At 42.1% G+C, this 27,428-nt stretch overlaps 1 protein-coding gene across 26 annotated transcripts in view; it reads left to right on the forward strand.

Moving 5' to 3' along the window:
• Positions 1-309: 309 nt before the first annotated feature.
• MCTP1 (multiple C2 and transmembrane domain containing 1) overlaps positions 310-27,428 on the forward strand; it is a 534,016-nt gene continuing 506,897 nt past the window's right edge. For 4 of the 26 annotated variants that reach the window (XM_060637704.3, XM_060637718.3, XM_078447942.2 and 1 more), the window contains exon 1: positions 492-1,797. In XM_060637704.3, coding sequence (XP_060493687.1) covers positions 1,075-1,797 — 723 coding nt within the window. In that variant the 5' untranslated portion in view covers positions 492-1,074. Of the gene's footprint in view, positions 1,798-27,428 lie in introns of all 26 variants that reach the window. The other 22 variants (XR_013556012.2, XM_078447995.2, XM_060637729.3 and 19 more) reach the window with 16 other exon arrangements.

A 27,428-nucleotide genomic window follows, 5' to 3' on the forward strand; every position in this document is an offset into this window, starting at 1 on the left:
TGAACGAAAGCAAGATATTCTGGGTTTGGAATAGTGTCAGAGGCAGTGGGCATCCTCTCATTTCGTCCACCAACAACTCCCTGCAACTTTAGGGCTGGCTAATTTATGGTCAGACTCCGGAAACCTCTAGACCCGAACCACAAAAGGAACTACCGGTGTACACGCAAATAGAGAGCAAGGGGGATGGAAGGAATGAAGTCAAGACAAGAAATCAAACTCTTGTTGGATGCAGGTCACAATACGGGGCGGAAGCAGCAGTCTTCAAGCCCAGAATTCGGTCAGGTTCACTCTCGATAAGGGCGTTCTGTGCCCCACACGACCCACCCAGGGCGCATAATCTTTTCTCCAGCTCACTTCATTGGACCCAGACACTAGTCGGCGGGCGCGTCCAGCCGCCGGCCCAAAGAGAGCTGCGCGGGGGAGCTGTGGCCAGATTCTGGGGAGCAACCTGGCGCCAGTCCCTACTCAGCTCCACCCGGCTCTCGCCTGCCCACCCTCCCACCCAGGAACTGGAGGATGGTCCGGGGTGCTCCTGTGCGGCTGCTGGTCGCAGTTGTCTTCAGCCCGATCCGCCCTGCTGTGCGAGTCGCGCGCGCGCCCAGTTGGGAAGCAGCCGCCCCCGCCGCTGACAGGTGCTGCCCTGAGGGCGCAGGGTGCGGTCCCTGGCGCAGCTGGAGGCGCACGCTCGGGTGCGTGTAGCTTCCCCAGCCCAAAGCCGGCGAGGAGAGGAAGCCAGGGCGCGGCCTGGGGGAGTCCAAGGGACTGGAGCTGCGCAGCTCTGAGCCAGAAACTTTGCAGGCTCGGCGGCCGGGATTCGGTGACAGCGCCAGCCCACACCGGCAGGTGCGGGAGGAAGAGGCGGCGCCGGAGTCTGGCGGCCAAAGAACCTTGGCGGCGGCCGCGTCTTTTCCCCGAGCTGTCCTGAAGCCGCCGGGCACTCCCGGCTTCTGCTGCTGCGCCCGCCGCCGCCGCCGCCACCGCGGGGCTCCGGGAGGAGGTGCAGCCGGAGAGGGCGGAGGAGAAGAAGGAGGAGGTGGAGGAGGAGGAGTGGAAAGGAGGAGCAGGGGGTGGAGGATGGAGCCCCGGGCAGCCGCGGCGGGCTCGCCCGAGCCTGCGGCGGCGTCCTCCTCCTTCCAGGCCCGGCTCTGGAAGAACCTGCAGCTGGGGGTGGGCAAGAGCAAGGGCGGCGGGGGCGGGCGCGCAGGGGTCCCAGAGCGCCGCACTGCGGACACCCCATCGCCCTCCCCGCCACCCCCGGGGGGCAGGCGGGACGCACTGGCCGGCGTGGGTGGCGCGGGCAGCAGGTGGAGCGGCTTCAAGAAACGGAAGCAAGTGCTGGACCGCGTCTTCTCCTCCTCCCAGCCCAACCTGTGCTGCTCCTCGCCGGAGCCTCTCGAGCCCGGCGGCGCCGGCAGAACCGAGCAGGGGTCCACCTTGCGCCGCCGGATCCGTGAGCATTTGCTCCCAGCGGGAAGGGGACCGGCGACAACCGCCGCGGGAGCAGCGGGAGTGACGCCTCCTGGCGGACGGTCCCCGGACTCAGCTCCCTCTTCATCCTCCGCTTCATCCTCCCTGTCCTCCTCGCCCCAGCCTCCCGCGAGGGGAGACCGCGCCCGAGATGAGGGGGCACGGCGTCGGGGCCCCGAGGCGCACTTGTGCCATCAGAAGAGTTCCTCCCTGCCCGGCACCGCCTGCCTGGAGCAGCTGCTGGAACCGCCGCCGCCTCCCGCAGAACCAGCTGAGAGCCCAGTGCAGCCGCGGACCCCGGAGAAGGGCGAGGAGCTCGGCAGCAACCAGGTGAGTGAAGGTTGCGCGCGGCCCGAGACAGGTGCGCCTAGCCACGCCTCCGGCTTGGGGCAGTAGCTACCCCTGGTGTTGCAGCGGCGTGGCGGGGGGGGGGTGCTACCAAGTAAATCCACAGGGAAAAGGAAACATTCCCGCTCCCGCTTTGTAAAGATACAGCTCTGACTTGCACCCTGACATTACTTTTGGAAGAAATAACACCCACTGCCAGAAGCCGGGTAGCTTTATGAATCGCTATGAAAGTGGAAGTATTAATAGTAGCCAAATAGGAGAGGAATAAAGTTAGACGTAAAGTGGGTACTTTTTGGAGGTCTAAGGGCTGTCTAGCGAAGCCTCACCTTCTCTAAAGAAAAACAAATCCAGCAATTAAAAAAAAATTACAACCCTGTATGACGGTAAGGAGGGGCCAGCACTTGAAACAATAAGGACTTGCAGGAAGGAATAGCAATAAGGAAAGGTGAATTATTGGCAAACGTGAGGTCCTTTATTGGGGAAACCCTTAAAGCAAGTTTGTGGGTATTTTTGCACTCGCTTCTTAAAAGTACCCGCTGCCAAGAGATCGCTGCCCAACAAGTGGACAGAGTGAGCGCCTCATCCGAGTTACTCAAATAGATTCCTGTGGCCTTTTCTAACTTTCAATATTCACCTGAAGCATTTGCGTTTTAAGTATGTTGCCTCTTTGGTTAGGCAAGAGTTAAGTGTGGTCCGACCAGAGTCAAGTAAAAATGAACGTAGGATCCATAAGGCATTTCCCCAGCAGCTGCTTTCATTGCCTTGGTTTTGTAGAGGAGATGCGCACATTTGGTAAATACTTAGAAGTTGTGTTAATGTTAGCGAATATTTTGAAAGTTACAGTCCATCAGTGACGTAAAGGACTCTTTTCTTTCAATACATCATACTTTATTTAATTCTCATTATTTCGAACCTGATTGTTAGGTTAGTTAATCTTTAAAGGTTAACCTTTAATTAGCTGCAAGTTTGAACTACAAAAAACCTAACGACATGTTTTGAACGGTAAGATGTGGGATTACATGGGATATCAGTTGAAAATTTTTATGGTTTATTAGCTAATTAGTGTAATTTCAGAAAACCAGAATATATAGGTGGGTAACCTGATGTTATTGATGTTGTAGAAAACATCTCGTGTTCTAGAAAAAGGTTGTAGTCATTCTCAGAAGGTAACATTGACAGTCTCACTAACTCTACTTTTCCTTTCATCCTGAAAGAGAATTGAATAGAACTCCTGGTTTTGGTTCCTAAAATAAAACAAAATGTGGTTTTAAAAGAATGTGTTAAATTCAGTGTAGATGAATAATATACATATTGAAAGAATTTACTTTTGAATGTGTACATATCCGAACATATAAGAATTTTAGAGTTGGGGTACTGTTTACATTTGTTTTTATTGACTTCTATGATCTAGAATAATCAAACAACAAACAATTGAGTTATTTTGAAGGTAGATATATTACTGCAAATGTTAACTTACTAAATTACTTTGCAGTTCACTGAACCAAGATTTTCAAAGCAAAAGCAGAGAATTCTGAATTAATCTTTGTTAGTTTTTACCAAAAAATTTTCTGAAGCTATCAATCTTTTAGAAAACTGCTATGTAAACATGAATTTTGTATACAAAAGTCCTAAGCCTATTTTGGAGAATGTACTAAACTAACATTATTGTACGTACCTTTACCATATGTATGTACCTTTACATACATATTGTATGTACAACATTATTGTAACTTTACCATATGCTGGGCACTTATAGCCTTCCATGATTTAATGCTCCCAGCAGTCCTGCATGACCGAAGTTCTTGTTGCCATTTTATGGAATAGGAAACCAGTGCTCAGATAAATTTAATAACCTTTCCAGAGTCACATGGTCAATAAATGACAGAGGTGTTGTACTGAAATTCTCCAGAATTTTTTACATTACTGCAGCTACCTTTGACAACTTTTAGAGCTTGTCGTGTTTCTGGGATGACTTCAGTCCTCAGATTAATGCTTGCAAGTTTACATACATTCTGGATTTTCTTTCCCCTCCCTAGAATCTGTTCTATGATGTATTCGCTATGTCAATTTTTTTCTGTGATACATTATTGTAAAACTATTATATCACATTTACAAGTGACATTATTAATCATACCATCTATGATTCTAAAGCTTTTTTGTTACAAGGAATCAGCATTTCAGTGAAGATGTAAAATGAATAACAAAGCTAAAATACCTTTCACAGAATGTGTGAAAGATGGGTTGTAGACAGAACAGTAGCCCCTAGGGTCCTGTTTGATGTCACACACAGTCCCAGGGAGAGGCACCATTGTTGGTTCCCTGCATGTGCTGCTCATGGAGTCTGTTCCTTGAGAAGTGGACAGTTTTCCGCTCGGAGTCACAAATGTGGCTTTCAGCACTAGCTCACCAGTGCAGATGCAGGATCCCTCGGTCCTCTCATGGCCCCTCTGCCCAATAATTCTTCAAGCCTGGCTGGCTCACCCTGTGATGAGGAAGAGGAAGAAATCGAATTGGAAGCTGAAACTAGAAGAGGACTCTTGAAAGTGTCCAGGAGTAGGCTATGCTGTGCGGTGCCCTTCTGAGCTTCCTGCATCTCTCAGAGGGATTGCCTTGCCCCCCCCATCCCCTGGCCTCAGAAGATACTTGGGTTGGGGGAGGGATATGTACCATATGCAGATTCCTGTTCTATTCACAGGCCCAGAGAGGCACACAGGAAGGAAAAGACAATAAAAGCATTACATACATCTTCAGATTGACTAAATAAAAAGAACTTTCTTTTAAAGAAGAAAGAAAATTCATTGCAAAAATCATGCAAGTATCTCGATTTTTCTCTTGTTCTCTGCTTGATCCTGGCCTCAGCCATGTTCCCCAACACACTTCCTACCTCTCTGCTTCTCCCTCCAGCTCAGCATGAGGCCACAGCAACATATGTGCATAAGCTCTGACTCTAGGGGGGATGTGAAAAAAAAAAGCAAAAGCCTGGAGGGGAGGAGAAAGAAAGAAGGAAAGAAAAAAGAAAAAGAAAAAAATCAGTTTGGACTGCTGGGGGAGAGAGGTTTGGAAGTCCCTGATGTACAATGTTTAAAACTGAGCATACTGTGCTACCCGCCCCAACCCCCCCTCGCCATGGCCCAGCCTGACCTCTTTCTGCTGTGTGCTCTTTAGCGAAATATACATTTGAAAAACACTTTAACAGGCTTAATAATGCCTTGTTGTTGGGGCATGGGCATTATTTAAAATGTTCTGCTCTGAGAAAAAGAAAAAAAAAAACATTTCTTCCCACTGACTCTAGTTCACGTGCTGGGCCATATTGTCATACCAGATGCATTTCATTTTCTGCAACACAGTTGGGAAAGATGCTTTCTCAATTTGTGTGCATATCAAAAATATGCCAATTTTATGTATTCTGTCTTGATGAGTTACTAAAATTACATTTTGCTAGAATCAGGAAGCCAGTATTTTAAGATAAAGAGTGAAGAATGAGTATGTCACATTTTTTTAGTGCTTTAACAAAAGCATGAAGTTTATGAATGTTAAACTCTTATTGTTTTTCTTTTAAATTCATTTTGTTAAAATTGTTTTCATTGAGAAGTAAAAAAAAAATTTTGTAAAAAAAGTGGCTAAAGTACTCAGGGTATGATAGGAATGTTTCAAAACATAGTAAAAGGAATATTCATTCATTGGGATAAAATTCCTAAAATACATCTGTAAGCCCCAACAAAAAGTAGAAAAATATTTTCTAAGATGACATCTGTACATGAAGTGCATCTTGCTTTGTTTATTATCCGACCTTTTAGAGAAAGCTTGTATTTTCAAAAATGATTTAAAATGTGGTTTGGGTTAATTTTTATTATCTATTTTCCAGGTGTCTTTAATATTACTTCAAAGAATATAAGTTAATCTTGGGGAAGACACAAGTCTAAAAAAAAAAATGCAATTCCTAACGTAAATGACTTAAAATCACCAAAAAAACCCTAATATTCTCAAGAACAAGCCCCAAAAGCAATGTTAATGGCTTTTTCAAAATGAGAGAGGCAAGATGAGATCTTAGGACATTTTGGAGCAAGGCATGAAGTTTGATGTGTGATAGCATCCTGGAAATATGCTGTGATCATCACATTATTCCAGAGGAATGGAATGAACAGAGTGACAGGTTTACTCTGGAGTGGAATTATTTTCCCATGACCTTTACATTCTATATTGTGTATCTGGAAAACTTGAGTACAGCTATGAATCTTGTACAAGTGGTAGTGTTATCAGGTAGATATTTTATGAACTCAGAAAACACTAGCAATGGCTGTGTAAGTTGTTATTATTGAGCAGATATTAAAGTCTTGCCACTGGCACCAATACAAATAAGTGGGTTGTTGAAGATAAATTCACAGGGAACTTTGCTGGTCCTTCTCATTTAAGGTGTAAATTCATTTACTTGCACTGGTGGGGAACATAGCCTCAAATGAACCCAGGCAGTACTGGGGACCTCACAATTTCACAGAGTAATGAAAAAATCGTATTACTTTTGGCAAGTATGTGTGTATTACCCTGGAAAAGCAAAGTAAATACTTAGAGGTATAAAATAGGATTAATAGATTCATAAAGGTAACAGGACAAGCACTCCTCCTTTTTTCTCTTGCCCTGACTTTGGAAATAAGGGATGATTTCACAAAATTAAAGATTAATAATATATCTTCTGTAACTCGAAGAAACATGTAGCATGGTTTCTTGGCTCAGGATGATTATCAAAACGTTTGTTAGCTCTAGATTGGTGAAGAGTAAATAGTTTTGTCTAGATAACATTGCAAGCATTGATGAAATCTGCATATTCAGAAGTTAGGGTCATGAGGTTTTTTTTTTGTTAATTCATAGCTATTTGCAGTGTCATAGACATGTTTTAGATAATCAGAAATTAATTTTTTGAAATGTGAAGCTCTTTTGTTTTGACTTTTTTTTTTTTTTTGCTGGAAATCTTAACTAAAAATTATATATTTCCTTGCCTGACTAAGCCAAGAGTCCTAAATAAAATCTCTTAGTAATTGAGGGCTATTGTTTCAATACTGGCTTTTTTGTTTGTTTAATGTGGATGAAGTAGTAAATACTGTTCTAGAGCTTGCTTTAGATGCACTTGTTTGCTTCCATAAAATTACTATATACAGCATATCTATTTAGGACAAGTTTATCTTTCTATAAAGTTAATTATTGACAGGTGTGAGGCACACTTCCTCATGTCATTTTTTCAGTTGCCAAATATTCGCTACTATTTTTATTTGTGAATTTTGATTTGTTGGAAACATTGACAACATGCAATTTTCTTCCCCTGTGTGATTAACTTTATGTGCCATTTTGCTTTCTTTGTCATCATCAAACTTTTCTTCTTACACTGCTTTTTATAAATGAGATGTGCAAAGTGATTCCTATCCCTCAATAATTGAAGATTTTATGCAAATAGTTTCCTCCTCCAATGTATACCAGTTTCTTATATTAAAATTTTATTTTTCGGCAGAATATCAGGCCATGATTTTCCTCATGTCTCCAAATACTTGAATTTAACATTAATCTGAATGCAAGTGATGCAAAAAAAAACTATATTTTCAATGTAATGAGGTTTGAAAGTCCTGCATACTTGCCTTTGAAAGTCTTGCCTTCTTGAGAGAACAATTTTCCTGTGAAGTCTCTTGAGATAGTTTATACCAGCCTTATTTCCCATCCTTGTGGGTCCTAGTGAATCTGGAAAAATTACAACACATGATAGACAAATGGATCTCTGGATGTGTTGGGGCCAATACATTCTCTTAATCCCACAGGTTTTATTCAGTGTGGCCCTGTCAGTATTAGCAACTGACCCTATTTTGCTTAAGCCTGAGCTGCGTTTACCAGCATGCTAGAGTAGAATTTGGCAAGCCTTGGTACAATTGACCTATCTAATCAGCATTGTAGAGGGAAGACTTCAAGTGCTTGCTGAGTGAATGAAGGGATGAATGGATGGCACAGAGCTATTCAGAAGAAATTCTCTGGAAAAGTTCCAAAATCACTTATAGTTATGTAATGATGTTCCTGCCTTCTTGTTTCCAAGTCCTTTTAAGCCTGACAGATGTATTTGACTTTCCCTCTTCCCCTGGCTTTTCTCAACCCCTACTTTAATAATTCTTATTCATGTCTGTGGGTGTGAAAGGAGGACACGATACCTACTAAATGGCTGCCATGTTGTATTTGCATGGAGGATGGAGGAGTGAGTCTTACTTCTGAGGTCTCTGGCTCAGGGATGCATTTCTTGGTGCTAGTCTCTGACTTGGGGTATCCCCTTTTGAATCCAGGTCTCCTTGTCTGGCCTCTCATGTTGCTTCCCCCGTCTGGATTTCCAATACCTGCTGACATAGTCTCATTCACTTATGATCTCTAAGTCTTGAACTTTGCTTGGATTTTAGCTCAAGATACTTTCCTGCCTGCTTCACTGCCACTTCTCTTCAAACTCATCCCCTTGAACTAGATTAAAATCCCAGTCTTGACCAAGAATCCTGTCCTTAGTGGCCTGGCCCATTCTGTTGGTTCTTGAATGCCAAGTGGGTAAACTCGGGTTCAGACATTTGGTCAGTTGCTTTTCATAGTGACCACACGTCTAATGCTGAACCTGTTAATAAAACACTAAAGCCTTCCTCCAGAAAATCTGCATTGCCAGTTAATTACATTTGACGATAAATGGCATCTCTTCCCTTGGAGCACTAGACTATAGCTGAACTTTTTGGGGAGCACTCTTCATTGTCTCTATGATCCTACTTCCTTCTCTCCTATGTTTGAAGTCCTCACAATGCTTACTCTCTAACATCATCACCCTTTTCCTCATTCCTGCCTGGTTTCTTTTTTTCCCTTAAAATTCTCTCCCCCTCTCTCTGCTTGCAAGGTGATTTTTTTTCTGATGGATTATTAAGCATCTGGAGCTGTGCTGTCTCAGAAGCAGCCACTAGTCACATGTGGCTCTTGAATGCTAGAAATGTGGCTAGTTTGAACTGAGGTGTGCTATAAGTGTAAGATGCACCCTGGATTGTGAAGCCTTAGCACAGAGAAAAGAGGTACAATATCTCATTACTCATTTTTTACGGTGCTGGTACACCAAAATAATATTTTGGATATGTTGAATTAAAATAGAATATATTATTAAAGTTAACTATACCACTTCCTATTTTTTAAAAGTATGACTATCAGAATATTTAAAATTATGTATGTTGCTCACATTTTCATTTCTGTTAGACAGCACTGATCTAGAGCAGGGATTCAAACTTCACTGCCTACAGGGGCCATCAGAGGAAAGAAAATGAGCATAGAGGGTTTGATGGGGTCCATGGTGAACCAGGGAGCCCTTTACCCCATTGAAGGGCAACTGCTTTTCAGTGTCAACTGATTATTATCATACAGTGATAGAAGCAGTGTCGCCACAGTTTCTGGATTTTTTAAAATGTTTATTTTTGAGAGAGAGAGAGAGGAGAGAGAGAGAGAGAGAGAGAGAGCGCAGGGGAGGGGCGGAGAGACAGGGAGACAGAGAATCCCAAGCAGGCCCCAGATTGTCAGCACAGAACCAGACTTGGGGCTTGATTGCACCAAGGGTAAGGTCATATCCTGAGTCGGATGCTTAACCAGATGAGCCACCCAGGCACCCCTGGATTCTTTAATACAAGCCCAATGTCTGGGAGCACCTGGGTGGCTCGGTCGGCTAAGCGCCAGACTTCGGTTCAGGTCATGATTTCCCGGTTCCTGAGTTCCAGCCCCATGTTGGGCTCTGTGCTGACAGCTAAGAGCCTGGAGCCTGCTTCAGATTCTGTGTCTCCGCTCTTTCTGCCCCTCCCCAGCTTGTGCTCTGTCTCTCTCTCTCTCTATCTTAAAGATAAACATAATTTTTTTTAATCTGGATTTTCATGTGAAATCTCCAGATTCTTGAATTTTTGGAAAATTTTTTGAAAAAAAATTTTTTTAACTACAGGCCAAATAAAATATATTTCTGGGTTGAATTTAGCTATCAGTTTGAACTGCCGGCTCAGACAGCTCATGTCAGATTTCTCCTCTCTTCTCCCAGTGCCAGGCATAGGTTACCTGGGACATAGTATGAGTCAATACATTTTACAAAATAATGGAATCAGGCATGGTGGAATTGAAGCAGAACTCAGTCGGCTGAGGGGTGTGTGGAAAGGAGCTGGGGATGGGGCAAGAAGCCAAGCAGTTTGACTCCGTAGGGGATAAAAGCGGTAGCAGGAGAACAAGAACAGTGTTGGGATGGGGTCTCCTGAAGATTTTTGGTTTTTTAATCAGTATCACCTGAGCGGCTGATGAGTAGGAAGGAGCCTGCCGAGAGGGAGAGGCCGAAGATTAAGAACAGAGGGATAAATGAAGGGGTGAGGTGCCTCAGGGCACGGGTCAGCGTGGGCCCCAGAGCTGAGGGGAAGTGGTAGCCTCAGCCAGGAGAAGCGTTCTTCTTCCAGTGCAAATGGAAGGAGACACTGTGGGCATGGGTGCAGGTCAGCAGGAGGTTTGGTGTCCGCAGTTCAAGAGTGTTCCCCGCCTGACCTCTTCTGCCTTGTTTTGGAGTGTGGTTAGGATTTGGACACAAGGAGATAGGGGAAAGAATGCTGCCGCAGGCACAGAGGCGAGGGAGTGTGCTGTGTGTTCAAAACACAGAGTCAGTAGTGCGACCAAGGCCTAAGTTTCCACAAGGAGGGTGCTGGGAAGTAAAAGTGAAAAGGAAGGTGTGGCCAGACTGTTGGGACTGAGGAGTGCCTCTGGGAAGCAGCAGTCCGGGGGACCCTGGAGGTGTATGAGCAGGGGGTAGGGTCAAGTGAGAATCAGAAGTGAGTAGTTAGAGGCAGAGGCCACAACAGTCCCAGTGGGAGCCTGAAGCTGGGCAGTGACCTGACCTTAGGGATGAAAAGACAGAAATACTTGAAACACCGGCTATTTGGCTGAAACTTCAAGGAAAGGGAGAGTGGAAGGGAATCAATCACAGGATGTTTTCCCCTTTACTTATGTCTTTGGTTTTTCCTGGTTCTGTTAAAAAATGCTTTTAATGGGGTGCCTGGGTGGCTCAGTTGGTTAAGTGTCCCACTTGAATTCAGCTCAGGCATGAACACATGGTTCCCTGGGACTGAGTCCTGCATCAGGCTCTGTGCTGAGACTGTGGAGCCTGCTTAGGATTCTCTCTCTCTGCTGCTATTCCTCCCCAACCCCCAGCCAACATAAATGAATAAACATTAAAAAAAAGGTTTCTATTGAAAAGTCTCTTTCTTGGGAAGAGAGAAGGAGGTTTGAGTTTTGAATTTGCATTTATGCAGAATGGTTGAAGTTTCCAGGCTCCTGAGTGCCAGATTGTCACGTATTTACTGTAGTAGCTCATATTCTTTATAGTTATTTTGGATTCTTCCTAAATAAAATAGTTCTCCTTTTCTCTGCAGCATCAGACATTGAAAGTAGTGTTAATGGAGCAAAAGAAAGGTCAAAACGTGTTTGTTAAGCAAAATCAGGTAAAGGTTAAATACTTGGAGATATAGTTATAATGAAAAGTTTTAGAATACGTGGGCTCGCTTGGAAATTTTCATTCTTGAGGCATTGTGCTTCAAATGTATTAAAATATGCTTTCTTTCTCAGATGAAAGATTGACCCATGCATGGCAAATGATCAATTTCTGAAAATTGCAGATAGGTATTTTCTCAAAATAGAAACCATATTCTATTTAGACCCTTAAGCCATGTTTGACTCATGTTCTTTTATTGAAGTGTAAAATAGCTTTTGATAACAAAAAATTCAGCGTTTCTATAGTTGCTTTTGAATAGTATTTTCACCACACCAAATTAGAAGTCTGAGTGTTTTCCAAAATATCTTTTGAGATGGGAACAGATTTTGGAGAGAAGCTCACTGTCACTACAGAGCTGTTGCCAAGCCTCATGCTCCCTAGAAGTGGGAACATCCTGAATCAGCATGCACCCCTCTCCTGCCCCCCCACCCCCACCATGTCTCCTGGCTGAGAGCAGGCATGGGCCGCGCCTTCCCCTTCTCCTTTCTTTGTTTCCTTCTGCTTTTAAAAAGAACCTGCAGGTGAGGGACAGGGATGGGGTGCAGCTGAGGTTGTGACCTGGCCTTGCATACATGCTAATTTGACTCAGTAGTTTCAGGTAAAAAACCACTTACCCAACCATTTAGGTCATCACCCCTCAACCCCCTTCTGCTCCCTTTGGCCCCCTAGGCAGCACTGCTTTACTCTAGACTCAGGCTGGTACTTTTTGACTCTCTGGCCTTCTCTGTGGGGATCAGCCCAGTGAGACAGGGAGCCTAGCAGAGATGGAGGGAAGCCTGCATTTTGCAGTTTCCCAGGCCCCAGGCCCTCAGCTTCTTTTCAAGGAAGAAGGAGCTTTGTAACATGATCTATCTATTCCTTTCTGCCTGACACTTTTACTTTCTCTGCCTTCACCGTTTTTTCTCCCTGGGTATCCAGAACAGGAGGAAGAACTATATGGAACTTACCAGGAGATTTTTGTATCTTGGATTACCAACCATGGGTAGTCTGTTTACCTCTCCCAGGACTTTCCAGGTGGTATATTATATGGGTCTTGGCTCTTCATTCTCTGCCCTGCTGCCACCTGCCTTTCAGTGATTTCACTTCTCTCTTTCTGGGAACATGGGAAGGGAAAATTAAAAAAAAAAAAAGGAAACTCAGGCACTTTTTTTTTTTAATTAGAAGCTTTTATAATTTTGTTCATAGTGAGGTTCAATACTTAGCTCCTATTATGTTTCGACATTTTGTATTGCTTTGACGTAGGCTGTACACACATACACACACACACACACACACACACACACACACATGCACGCACAATTATGCCTTTACCAGGTATGTTTTATACAGACACCTATTCTTTCACACATGTGCTATTTTCCCCTGGAGTCAAAGGTGACCACAACTCCAATATTCTTCTACTTCTAAATTTAATGTGATAGTACTAAATTTCAATTTTCAATATCAATTTCAATGATAACTTTGTCTTTGCAACTGGTTTAAGTCTATGTAGGCGAAGTAGTTGTACAAGAACTTGCTCAGCCAAAGGAAGAGAAGAAAAACCAATCAGAAGACAGCTTTCGTGGTTTATTATGGGGTGTGTTCTACAAACAGAATGAGTAACTTATTTTTTTTAATCAAAAAAAATTTTAACATTTATTTATTTATTTATTTATTTATTTATTTATTTACTTATTTATTTATTTATTTTCGAGAGACAGTGAGAGAGAGGGAGAGGGCACGAGTGGGAGATGGGCAGAGAGAGAAGGAGACACAGAATCCCAAGAAGGCTCCAGGCTCTGAGCTGTCAGCCCAGGGCTTGAACCCATGAACTGTGAGATCATGACCTGAGCTGAAGTCAGGCACTTAACTGACTGAGCCACCCAGGTACCCCAGTAATTTCATTTTGAATTTGAATGAATGTATAAGGAATGCCTTCAGCAGAACAATTATTCTTTCATAAGTAGCCATCTTATTTATGGCAACCGTAGAAAAGATATCATTGAATTATTCCCTTCATCCTTTGAAACCTAGAAGTCACAATGACCAATATCTAGCATTAGTATTTTCTTTTTTTTTTTTTTTTTTTATTTTTTTTTATTTTTTAATATATGAAATTTACTGTCAAATTGGTTTCCATACAACACCCAGTGCTCATCCCAAAAGGTGCCCTCCTCAATACCCATCACCCACCCTGCCCTCCCTCCCACCCTGCCCTCCCTCCCACCCCCCATCAACCCTCAGTTTGTTCTCAGTTTTTAACAGTCTCTTATGCTTTGGCTCTCTCCCATTCTAACCTCTTTTTTTTTTTTTTTTCCTTCCCCTCCCCCATGGGTTTCTGTTACGTTTCTCAGGATCCACATAAGAGTGAAACCATATGGTATCTGTCTTTCTCTGTATGGCTTATTTCACTTAGCATCACACTCTCCAGTTCCATCCATGTTGCTACAAAAGGCCATATTTCATTTTTTCTCATTGCCACGTAGTATTCCATTGTGTATATAAACCACAATTTCTTTATCCATTCATCAGTTGATGGACATTTAGGCTCTTTCTATAATTTGGCTATTGTTGAGAGTGCTGCTATAAACATTGGGGTACAGGTGCCCCTATGCATCAGTACTCCTGTATCCCTTGGATAAATTCCTAGCAGTGCTATTGCTGGGTCATAGGGTAGGTCTATTTTTAATTTTCTGAGGAACCTCCACACTGCTTTCCAGAGCGGCTGCACCAATTTGCATTCCCACCAACAGTGCAAGAGGGTTCCTGTTTCTCCACATCCTCTCCAGCATCTATAGTCTCCTGATTTGTTCATTTTGGCCACTCTGACTGGCGTGAGGTGGTATCTGAGTGTGGTTTTGATTTGTATTTCCCTGATAAGGAGCGACGTTGAACATCTTTTCATGTGCCTGTTGGCCATCCGGATGTCTTCTTTAGAGAAGTGTCTATTCATGTTTTCTGCCCATTTCTTCACTGGGTTATTTGTTTTTCGGGTGTGGAGTTTGATGAGCTCTTTATAGATGTTGGATACTAGCCCTTTGTCCGATGTGTCATTTGCAAATATCTTTTCCCATTCCGTTGGTTGCCTTTTAGTTTTGTTGGTTGTTTCCTTTGCTGTGCAGAAGCTTTTTATCTTCATAAGGTCCCAGTAATTCACTTTTGCTTTTAATTCCCTTGCCTTTGGGGATGTGCTGAGTAAGAGATTGCTACGGCTGAGGTCAGAGAGGTCTTTTCCTGCTTTCTCCTCTAAGGTTTTGATGGTTTCCTGTCTCACATTCAGGTCCTTTATCCATTTTGAGTTTATTTTTGTGAATGGTGTGAGAAAGTGGTCTAGTTTCAACCTTGTGCATGTTGCTGTCCAGTTCTCCCAGCACCATTTGTTAAAGAGACTGTCTTTTTTCCATTGGATGTTCTTTCCTGCTTTGTCAAAGATGAGTTGGCCATACGTTTGTGGGTCTAGTTCTGGGGTTTCTATTCTATTCCATTGGTCTATGTGTCTGTTTTTATGCCAATACCATGCTGTCTTGATGATGACAGCTTTGTAGTAGAGGCTAAAGTCTGGGATTGTGATGCCTCCTGCTTTGGTCTTCTTCTTCAAAATTACTTTGGCTATTCGGGGCCTTTTGTGGTTCCATATGAATTTTAGGATTGCTTGTTCTAGTTTCGAGAAGAATAGCATTAGTATTTTCAAGCCTGACCTGGCTTAACCCTCACAAAAGGATCCTTACAGTTATAAATGGGGAGATGTTTTGGTGAGCTTCTTTATGATACAGTTCACATTTTAATTAGAGAAAAAGTGATACCTTTAGGATCATAAAGATGTATTCTCATCTGAGGATACTCCTGATACTCATGAGGAAACTCATTTTGTGAAATCAATTCAGAAGATGAATCTGAGGATAACTGAGGTAGGCACAAATGGATTTGGTATGGCAGAGTCTTTTCTGTTGTTGTTGGCTGCTTAAAGAATGTTCTGTTTTCTGTTAATTGTTGCTAATGAACCTCACTGGCTGTTTTTGAAAACATGTTCTTATACCATTTTATTACTTTATTCATCCTCTTAATTATATCTGGATTGCATCCTGAGTAGTGTCTTTATCTGTGCCCGTTTCATATTTTAAAATACTTTGTTCTTTCTAGGCTTATAAATCTAATATGAATTTTAGGCAGCTACACAAGTTTTCTTTGTATTTGGTGCTAGAAATTTGTTGTGCGAACAAATTTTGCTTAAGTGTCTTTGAACTTCTTTCCAGTGGTATCTACTGTGGTAGGGCTTGGCTTTACCACCCTGTGTTAGAATTAATTTATGGAAAATTGCAATACATTTTCCATCTTCTGAAGTTAGATTTTGTGAGGTAGGAAATGGTGATGGTGGTCCTCCCCAACCCACCTGGGCTGAGCTCTCTTTGTAATTGCATTGACTCACCTCTGACCTATGGCCAACCAGCATGGGCGCCTCTCACCCCGGTGCCATTTTAAAATGACACTTTATGCCTACTGATAATCACTAAACCTACAGAATACTTATTATGTATTGGCACTATTCTAGGTGCTTTATATGCATTAGCTCATTTATTTACTATAATACTTTCTGAAGTAGGTTTATTATCTTTTGCATTTTCCAGATGAGGAAACTGAGTTATAGGAAATTGAGGGACTGGTCCAAAGTCACACGTCAGTATAATTTGGATCCTACCCAGGAAGGCTGTCTGAAGTAGGTTGTGCCTGGGGAGCCCGGCCTAGGAAAATGGAACTCCGGTGGAAGTTTGGGATGAAGTTGTAATGGCTTGTCTTCTTTCCCATCTCAGTAGTAACGTTACAGTCCTTCTTTGCCTCTGCCATTTCTTTCCCATCTTTCTTATCTGAAGGTTATCATATCAAGCAAATTTAATAAAGACAGACTTAATGTAACAGAAGATTTTGGTGTCAGGCATAATCCTAGCTCTCCCACTTATTTCTTACTGCCAGTAAGCCCTTTAAGCTCTCTTTGACTGCTAGATAAAGATATTGCTAGCACCTTTGAAATGTCAGTCCTACTTTTAAAAAGATTCTTCCTCATCAGGTACCCCACCAGATCATCACCACTATTTCTGTTATTGTTATTGGGAACATTTTATAAGTTATAATACCCTCATAATTATGTATTTTCTATATTCTACAGCCTTGCCTGGCTTTCTTGTTCTGTGAAAAGCATGGTATTAGGGAAAGGATATGAAATGAAATAGATTTATTTGTTAGGCATTCTTTACACAGTACCTGAAATAATCATTATAGATTATGTGCATTATCTCACTTCAAACGTCACATCAGTTTTGACAGAGAGGTAGTGTTGGTGGCATTTTATGTCTAGTAAATTATTAAGCTAATAATGGACCTGGAGTCCAGGTTATGTCCATGGTTAGTAAGTGGCAGAGCTTGGGTAACAGACATCTGATTTGTGCCGGGACTATAGTTTCCAGAAACCCACTGCTCCACTGGTTAGCGAGGCCACATCAGTGCCAGGTACATGACTGGTGCCCAAACTACTGATTCATGGTTGATTCTGGCATTCCTTTAGCACCAGTCTTGCTAACGGATCTGAGTCTCAACTTTGTTTTGGACAGGCAACTGGAAGAATATGCCATTATTAGTTGAGGGAAAGTATCCAGAAAGATGTAGTGAGTGTGAATGGGTTAGTTTGTTTATTTTCACACTCGGTTCTGAGAGCTCATGAGTGAATATTTTTCAGATCATTCTTCTTGTGTGTTCTGTACATGTATCTGGACTTTCAATCATGTTGTTAAATGGCTGTGGGGCTCCTGGGTGGCTCAGTCAGTTGAGCACCCAACTTTCGGTTTGGCTCAGGTCATGATCTCACCGTTTGTAAGTTTGAGCCCTGTGTCAGGCTCTGCACTAACAGTGTGAAGGCTGCTTGGGATTCTCTCTCAACTTCTCTCTCTGCCTCTCTCTCTCTCTCTCTCTCTCTCCAAAAATAAATAAATAAACTTTATATATATATGTGTGTGTATATATATATATATATATATATATAATAAACTTTATATATATAGATATATATGTTATATATAATAAATAAACTTTATATATATACATATATTATATATAATATATATTAAAATTATATATTAAAAATATATATAATTTCTGTGAAAAGAAAAGCTATACATTCTACAGTTAATCTAGGTGTTAGGGTGCCTGGACAGGAAAACAACTTGTTTTCTAGGCATCTAGTTGTCTGTGAATATGACTGTTTGGCATATATTCCTTTTACAAGGAAAAGACAAGATATAAGGTAATGTCTTCTGAATGTGTACAACTTCTAATGTTTCTTGGTGATAATAACAGAAAGGCATTTCTTTCTTTAGATAAAGAAATCTTTCTTTAGGCATTCATTATCTTTAGATAATAACAGGCATTTCTTCTTTTAACCTTTGCAACAACTCTGAAAGGGGCCAGAATTCTTGGCCTCATTTTATCGATGAATTGGTGGAGGCTCAGAAAGGGTGCTCAGAAAGGGATTTTTGTGTGCAAGTAAGTGGCTGGCTCCAACACTCATGAGTCTAACTGCCATGGTATGTGGCTCTCCTCCACACTGAAGAGCTGCTACATCTGCTCATGAGCACTATCTTTTCTAGATGTCTTGGAACAGTGGAAAGATTTGGCTAAATGTTCTGTACAATGAATTAGCCCCACATGAAGCTGGAAGATCTCCTTCTAGTACAGTGCCAACAATTTCGGTAATATACTGTCTTCCTTTCTCTCTCCCTTCTTCCCATATTTATTAAATATCTACCTTGACAAAGAAGATATATCAATTCCTGCTGTCATATGATCTAGTAGGAGAAACTTGCATTATACTTTTTAAAATACACAAATCATGATTAATTATGATTGTAATAACTGATTCAGAGGAGTACGGAGAACTAGAGGAAAGAATTGTAAGAGGTCCCAACCTAAACTTGCAGGAAGGGGAGGGACCAGGAAGGCTTTCCTGAAGAAGTGACATTTAGGATAAAATGCGAAGAATGAACAGGAGTTGGCCAGATTTGGCAGAGCAGAAGGGTGTAAAGGATGTGGCATATAGTTGTAGGCAGAGGACGCTACAGCAAAAGGCACTTAGAAAAAGTTTGCCTGGGGAACTGGAATTTGGTAAGAAGGAAAGGATGAGGGATCAGTCTGGAACAGTTGGCAGGGGCCAGGTTATGCAGGATCTTGTGGGCCGTGGAAAGTTTGTGGACTCGTAGCAAGTTCTGAAACAGTCTTAAGGGTTCAGATGCTCCTATATTAAGAGAAGAACCATGTTCAGGAAGTTCATGACTTTCATCTGGAAATAGCTGTTCTTTGCTGCTACATATGGAACTACATATATTGTGCTCATAGACTTGGTTTGTAACGAGGCAGGAATGTTGGTTGGGGCTACCTTACTCTCCTAAGATGCAATATTTTTTAAAGTTTATTTATTTTGGGGAGTGGGAAGGGCAAATAGATAGGGAGAGAGAGAGAATCCCAAGCAGGCTCCTGACCAGCAGCACAGAGTCCTACGCAGTGTGATCTCAGGAATCCTGAGGTCATGACCTGAGCTGAAACCATGAGTTGAATGTTTAACTGACTGAGCCACCCATGCGCCCCTAGGATGCTATCTTTTAAAAAAATGTTTGTAAGAAATAGAAGTACCTAGTGGATGAAAATATCTTTCCCCCTGGAAAAACAAGCCATTTCATTTTTCCTATTGCTTTTTTATTGTGCACTATTGGAAGGTAAATGAAGGCAGGAAATGCAATCTAATCTCCCCTTGTTAGTACTCAGGGGAGAGATTCTCATAGGCAGCACATTTCCAAGCCTAAGTAGAGATGAAAATGAGATAAAGCCCAGCGATTTAGATGTTACAGCTATAAGTTATGGAAAACATATATTTTATGAGCTTCCTGTTTCTTTCCTGAAGTCAGGATGGGGGGGAAAAAAATGAAGAACCTTGGGAAGGGATTCTGTGAGGAGGAGTACATTTAAACCTGTATTGTTTGTTAACATAATCATGGGTAATTAGGAAGACTGCTTGTTGTAGAGATTTAAAGCATAGTGAGGGAGATTTAAGTTTTATGGTTTCCTATATATTTTCTTAGGTATAAAATCTAAGTTTTAGATTTTCATGTGCAGCCAACATTCACATTTGTTCAACAGATTTGCAGGAGTGCCTAAGCAGGAAGGAAAGCTTAAAGGGTATAAAAGCTCACCATGATATTTGTTATACAGAGCTATAGTAGAAAAAAAAGATGTAAAAACTCCTCATTGAGACTGCAGTCTGTCAATCAAACTTGAAGTGGTGGTATGAGCGGCGTATTTGCGACTTTATGAAAGCTCAGGATATGGATTTCAGCGTGTCCAGCAAGTGAGGGCTCAGAAATTATACCCAGCCCTGCCCAACTCAGGCCTGTGAATCAGGGTTTGATCTCCCCAGCCAACCACTGGGGAGACTATGGGCTGCCTTAAACACCCAAGCATTACTGGAGTAGGAACTAGCATCTAGTAAAAACTCCCAGTGACATAAGCCATGCCCCAGTCCAAAGAGTATCAAGAACCTACACATGTTGTATCTGCTATAATGGAAAAAATGTAAAGATGTACTCATTTTTTGGTTCTTTATGTAGTAGGTTACAGGAGTCACAACCAAGTAAACACTATACTATTTAAATAGCAGAGAAATTTAACAGTAATTTTCATCCTGGGGGTAATAGACCCTTTTGAGAAACAGATGAAAGTTGTGGCATTCTCTTCATAAAGAAATACAAATGTACACAAATCCAATGTTGTTCATTCATCTTCAAGCAAGGAAGTCAATGACCTCCAGCTCATGGACTCCACAGCCCTCATTTAGTACCCTTGGGTTAAATGGAAGACGCAGTGATAACTTTCATGAAATAAGGTGGCCCCATTAGCACTACAAAAAAATCAACCCCGAGTCTCTGAATTTTCAACCATGACCTTTTGTATTTATCTGGGCCTTGACAAATGGAATCACACTTAGCCCCCTTTAAAAGAAGCAAACCAGACATAGGCCTCACCTGGAGCTCCTTGGCTGAAGCCTGACTCTCTCCTTGGGGCAGCAACCTAGGAGAAGGACGGTCGGTGGAGCTGGGGGTGGAACATGAGCACTTGCTGAACTGATGCCTGGTGTGCCAGGACACAGGAGTCCCACCTGCTGCTGAGGCTGGGCCCAGGTCCTGCCAGGTGGGCCAGAATCAGGACCACACAGTGGTTCCCATCATAGTAATGGGAACATTTGAAGAGAGGTGGACGGGAGTGCAGATGAGTAATGAGATAAATGGAGACCAGACACAGAGATGTCTTATACAGGACTCTTTCTTTGTAAGTGACAGGAGCTCACTTCTTCTTGCCTGTGACTTCAACAGAGCATGTATTGGCTCATACCTGGAAAGACCCAGGGCAGGCTGGATCCAGAGCTACAGACAGTGCCATCAGGTCCCTGTCTCTTCCCCTCCCCTCCTTCTTACCTTCTTCCCTTGGAATTGCTTGGTTCTGGGCATCTTCTGTCTTGGGTAGTTTCTTTCTACATGGTAGCCTCCACCAGCCCTTGGCACACACACCCCTTGTGGTTCTTGGGAGTGAGTCTGGAATGATTGGGATCTTAGTCTACTCACTGTGGCCAGGGGATGAGGTGCTTTGTCAGGTCATGTGTGTACCTTAAAGCCCCGGAGTGAGGGGGATTCTTCCTAAACAGTTGGAACTGAGAGTGGAAGAGAGAGTGGAACAGGTCCTTAAAGGCAAATCAGATGGCTGTAAGCAGGCAAAAATTTCCCATGTGCCCTTGGGGCTCTGTCAGTAATCAGCAGTTGGGAAGATGAATGATCAGGCAAGGAGAACATTGATCTGTTAGCTGCAGGCTTGGGGCACAGGACTCACTCCAGCCCTGCAGAGGGAGACTGTTCTTCCTGTTTTTAATGTAACATGAGCCTAGTGTACAGAATAAAAAAGTATGTCCATTAGATTCCTTCTTTATGCCTTTCTTGCTGAGTGGATTATACTATTTGTAAAGCCATAGTAATGAGATCACTAGTGGTTTTTTTTTTTTAAATGTTCATGTATTTATTTTAAGAGAGAGAGAGAGGGAGAGTATGCATGTGAGAGTGGAGGAAGGGCAGAGAGAGAGGAGCTTCCTAGCTCCATGCTGTCAGCATGGATCTCATGAAATGTGAGCCAAAATCAAGAGTCAGATGCTCAACCAACTGAGCCACCCAGGCACCCGAGAATGACTAACTTTAAAGTCAGCTTTGGCACAAATGAGTTACCTTAAAGGCTTTCTCATTAATTGAGTCCTAGAACATTGCAAAAGAACCTATAAAACATGTTTTACACAGGTGCGTACTGATGCTTAAGGGATAAATACAGTAAAGAAGTTAAGATACCATCTTCTCCCTTTTCAGAGCCTAGTATACACTCAGTTCCTGATTCACGCCCCACTGGGGAGCAGTTTCATTTATACAACTATGCTTTGGTAGTATTCATCCATTGATGTCTCAGTTTCTCTGCTGTCACTACTGTCACACTCTGTAAAAAAGTTTGCCTTTAGAGGATCTCTACAAAGGAACAGTATGAAGGAATTGAAGAAATAGCACAAAGGAAAAATGGACTAGGTGAGCTGCCCACCCCAGGGTGAAGATCATACTGGTTGACTTTGCCATGGTGGAGAGAGGACTGGGCAGGGAGTCTTCCAGAGCTCAGTAAGGTGCTTAGTCCCTCCAAACCCCCACACTTCTTTTCTGTAAAACTGGAGGAATGATACGTTTACCCAATCATATTCTTAAGAGAGTCTTGTGAAGCAGTGTGGGTTCCTGGCACATTGTAAGTGCTCAATACATAGTCATTATCCTTCTATGACCTCCCCCACCCCACCCCATCACTGCTAATGGGCTGCTATTCACATTCAGCTTAAGAAGTATTTTCTTCAAAAGTTACACCCTTGGGGTGCCAGCACGGCTCAGTTGGTTAAGCATCTGACTCTTGGTTTCGGCTTAGGTCATGGTCTCACAATTTGTGAGTTCGAGCCCCACACTACACTCCATGCTGACCGTGTGGAGCATGCTTGAGATTCTCTCTCTCCCTCTCTGTCTCTCTCTTTGTCTCTCTCTCTCAAAAATAAATAAATAAACTTAAAAAAAAAGTGACATGCTTTGTCTTTTTGTGCCTTCAGGAATGATCCTACTTTAGCCCAAATTAGTTCATTTAGATTTTTTTCCCTCCTAAACTCTGGGTAGAAAACTGTGAATTTTGATGGGGGTGGGTGGATTTGGTGGGATAGAAATGAATTCAAACTCAATATGTAGAATTTGTGGCAGTGACCTGGGTCTGAGTGGGTGCTGTGGGAGTTAGTAATTGGTGGGCTTGCTAAGAGGCTGGAAACTAGTAGAGCTTTGAGTGGAGGTGTGTGGGAAAGGAGAATGCTAGCTACCTGAAAACTTTCTTTGATACAGAACTTTGCTACAGAATGACTCTGGATTTGCCAAATGAATGAGAAACTACCAGGTTCTCCTCTTGTTCTTCATAACTTCTTTTTCTTTTTTTTTAAATGTTTATTTATTTTTGAGAGAGACGGAGACAGAGCACGAGTGGGAGAGGGACAGAGATATAGAGGGAGACACAGAATCTGAAACAGGCTGAGCCATCAGCACAGAGCCCGATGTGGGGCTCAAACTCAGGAAAGGTGAGATCATGACCTGAGCCAGATTCAGAAACTTAACCAACTTAGCCATCCAGGTGCTCTGCTTCGGTCATTTATTTATTTATTTATTTATTAAAAAAAAAAAAGATTTTTTAAATATTTATTTGTTTTTGAAAGAGAGAGATAGAGTGCAAATATGGGAGGAACAGAGAGAGAGGGAGACACAGAATCTGAAGCAGGCTTCAGGCTCCCAGCTGTTAGCACACAGCCAGACGTGGGTCTCGAACTCACAGACTATGAGATCATGACCTGAGCTGTAGTTGAACGCTTAACCGACTGAGCCAGTCAGGTGCCCTTGCTTTAGTCATTTATTAAAGGAATATCTCAAGAAGCCGTTTAACTGTAAGATTTTTTTTTTTTTTAGCTTATTTATCTTGAGAGAGAGAAAGCACAAGTGGGGAAGGGACAGAGAGAGAGAGGGGGGAAGAGACAGAATCCCAAACAAGCTCCTCACTGTCAGCACAGAGCCTGATGTGAGGCTCGAACTCACAAGCCGTGAGATCATGACTTGAGCTGAAGTCGGATGCTTAACCGATGGAGCCACCCAGGCGCCCCATGTTCTTCATAACTTCTTGGCCCAGAACTTGGGCTGGAGCTGCTATTACCGTATTAGGAGGTCTCATCTGCAAAGCAGCCACATTTGTGATACTGCTTCCCTGGGCAAATGAAGTCAGTAAACAGCTTTCTGGAACCTCACCAGTTCAGGAAGCCAGGGGCTGCCTGCACTTTATAGATAATATTTTTGTAATGATTAGCCTTCCTACACTTGAGAGTTTTCCTTCACCACAGCCTAAGTGCAGTGTCTCCGAAGGGGTCACTTTAAATTACTTCCTTTGCTTAATGCATGCCTTGCACACAGTGGTTACCCCACAATTGTGAAGTAAAAGTGAATAATTAGTATATAATTTTTCTATTATTGGAGAAAAATTTAATTTTTAAAGTAATAGAATAATTAGGTTCATTTATGCCCTTTATCATTTAGTTTTCTGATATTTATTGAATAGCTTTTGGCCATTTATTAAAGGAATATCTCAAGGAGCCATTTAGCTGTAAGATTTTTTTTTTTTTTTGGTTTACTTATTTTGAGAGAGAAATCACGAGTGGGGAAGGGGAAGAGAGGGAGGGGGGCAGAGAGACCATATCCCAAACAAGCTCTGCACTGTTAGCACAGAGCCCGATATGAGGCTCAAACTCACGAACCATGAGATCATGACCTGAGCTGAAGTTCAAAACTTAACTGAGTCACCCAGGTGCCCTGCAGCTATAAGTTTTTAAAAAATATTCAACATATCTTTATCAATGTCTTAATATTTGTGCAATAGTGAACTTTTTCAAATAAAACATTTCGTAAGTCCAAAATTCTGTTTTTAAAGAAAGGATTTAGTTAGCTGTTTTAAATTTTGAGAATCAGAATAATTATGTAAAGTCTGAAAAAAAAAATGAGAGGAATCTAACATAAGAAAATTAAATGCAAACTTTTGCTCACAAAATCTTTTTGTTTTTAAATAGTGTATTTATTTTTGAGGGAGATAGAGAGAGACAGAGTGCTGGTGAGGGAGGGGCAGAGAGAGAGGGAGACAGAATCTGAAGCAGGCTCCAGGCTCTGAGCCGTCAGCACAGAGCCTGACACAGGTTTTGAAGTCATGAACCATGAGATCATGACCTGAGCGGAAGTCAGATGCCTAACCGACTGAGCCACCCAGGCACCCCTGTTGACAAAATCTTAAGTTTTTGAGTTAGGCTTCCTCTTACTCTCCTGAGAATGTTTCACATTGCTATAACTACTACAGAGATTTTATTTTTCAAGGTTAAATAGAAATAATCAATTTCTGCAATTTAGATTTTAGAATGGGGTTCCTAATGTTTCTCAGCTCACAGCTATCCACATGGTCCTCCTCAAGTTTTTTGCTAAGAAATGATTTAGACATTTTCATCTCCCGGTTGGTCTTTTTATGTTTTTTGTATTTTTATTTGGGGGTGTCATTTCCCTTCACTTCCTAAAAGTGAGTGTAATGCTTAAGGATAATGATGTTTTTGGTACCCCCTGAAGGTATTTACAGAGTGCCTACCCGGGCGCCTTGCTAGGTGTAGCAGATAGTTGTGCCCACTTTCCTTCACCATTTTACAACTGAACCACAAGCCCTCAGAAGTCTTCCTGATTAACAAAAGTGCCTGTGGACTATAGACTTTATTTTCAAGAGCTTGATCTTCTTAATACCTAAGAGTAAATGAGCAGGCAAAGACCTAGTGAGAACAGAGCCAGAGCGGAAACTTTGGAGTTCCCATCAGATCCCCGGTGATGTGCATCTGGGGTTGTGGACTGTGATGGCTTCCCAGCTGTGTCCCTCTCTGGGCATTTCCCTCGGCCACAGGAAACTGCCTCCCCTAATGTTGGACCCCTCTAAGGGGCTGGCCAGAGTCAGTGACTAGTTGATGACAGGTTTATAGGTCCAGCCCTCTTGCCTCCATTTGGGGTACCTCTGTAGTCTAGGCTCCAGTGCTCCCTGTAGCATGTATTTTGACTCCTTTGAAACCACATTGTGGGTCATCTTCTCCCTCCCAAGCCTGCCCCCCTCACATCTTTACAGGTGCATCTGTGAGGCACTCTCCTTGCCCCCAAAAACCATCTGCACGCAGTTCTTCATCACAGAAAACATTTCCAAGAAACTCATTCTGACAGACACCATTGTTGAATTTCTTGAAGTGACCTCTAAGTTTTAGGAAGAAACAATTAGACGTCATGGAAACAATGGCAATGATTTTGAAGAGCGCAGTGAAACATGGACATTTTGAAGACAATCAAGGGAAGTTTTGCTGGTGTGGTTACACCCAGACTTAAAATAACATTTATGGGTGGACGAAGAAACACAGAAGTGCCAGAGAGATGGGCGTTAGGTGGCGCCAGAGGGCAGTGAAATTAAAAGGAGGTAGAAGAATACTACAAGAAATCCTTTATTATAGAATAAAAATTTTAAATTTTCAAATGAGTAATTTTCAAAATATTACCAAATGCTAATGTTGGAGGAATCGTTTTTAGCTACAGAATCACATTGTGCCCTGGAGATTCAAATGTTGCAAAAAATTAGTGTAAAGTGCCTACACGTGTACCATCTCACTGCAAAGATCAGGAAATGATCTTAAACAGTCAGATTAAGAGCTCTGTCAATTAGGTGTTCTCTTATTATGTATTAGGGCATCAGGTCTCAGGGTGGTTAAATGTCTTTCCTAATAGTATATTTGCCCAGTACGTAGCAGCTAATCAGGTGTTTATTGAATGAATGCAAGAACCAGTGGATAATGCTACAAGTTGAATGCAAATTCTGAATTTTTTTATGTTGAGAAAAATGGGACTTCAGAAAAGTTGCACAATCTAATGGGACTTCTAATATTTTTGGTCATTTTGACTTTTTAAAAACATAGAATGAACTCCTAGGAATCTAATGCTAGGATATAATCAAAGGTATGAACCAAATGTCTATTTAGTTATCTGTTCATCCCTCTGTTATGTTTAACAGGGAAAATTTGGAAATGGCTCAATTATTCAACAATAGGGAAAAGCTTAAATAATCAGTAAATAAACTCTCTAGGTTATTATGTAATAACTTAAGTATTTTCAAAACATTTATTGGTATACATTTTAAATGAACTTTATTTTTAGAACAGTTTTATAATTACAGAAAAATTACACAGAGTACAGAAAATTACCGTGTATTCAGCACTCAGTTTCCCGTATTATTAACATTTAACATTATTGTGGTACATTTTTTGCGGTTAACAAACTGACACTACTATTAACTTAAAGTCCATACTTTATTTAGATCTCCCTAGATTTTACCTAAGGCCATTTGTTTGTTCTGGGATCCCATCCGGTATACCAATTTTTTTTTTTAAATGTTTATTTATTTTTGAGACAATGCGAGAGACAGAGTACAAGCAGTGGAGGGGCAAACAGAGGGAGACACAGAATCTGAAGCAGGCTCCAGGCTCCGAGCTGTCAGCCCCGAGCCTGACACGGGGCTCGAACTCATGAACCACGAGATCATGACCTGAGCTGAAGTTGGCCGCTTAACCAAATGAGCCACTCAGACACCCCGGTTGTATTTTGTCATGTTTCCTTCAGTCCCTAGTTTTTTAGACATTCCTTATTTTTGATGACCTTGATGGGTTTGAGGAGTATGGTCAGATATTTTGTAGAATATTTCTCCATTGGGATTTGTCTGATGTTTCTCTCATTATTAGACTGGGGTTATGGGTTTTGAGGAGAAACACTGCAGAGGTAGAATGCTATTTTCATCGATTCTTATCAACCTGACTTATTATGGTCAATGTGAACCTTGATCACTTGCCTGA

The sequence above is a fragment of the Panthera onca genome, chromosome A1 (genome assembly GCF_046562875.1).
Source record: "Panthera onca isolate mPanOnc1 chromosome A1, mPanOnc1 haplotype 2, whole genome shotgun sequence".
NCBI lineage: Eukaryota > Metazoa > Chordata > Mammalia > Carnivora > Felidae > Panthera > Panthera onca.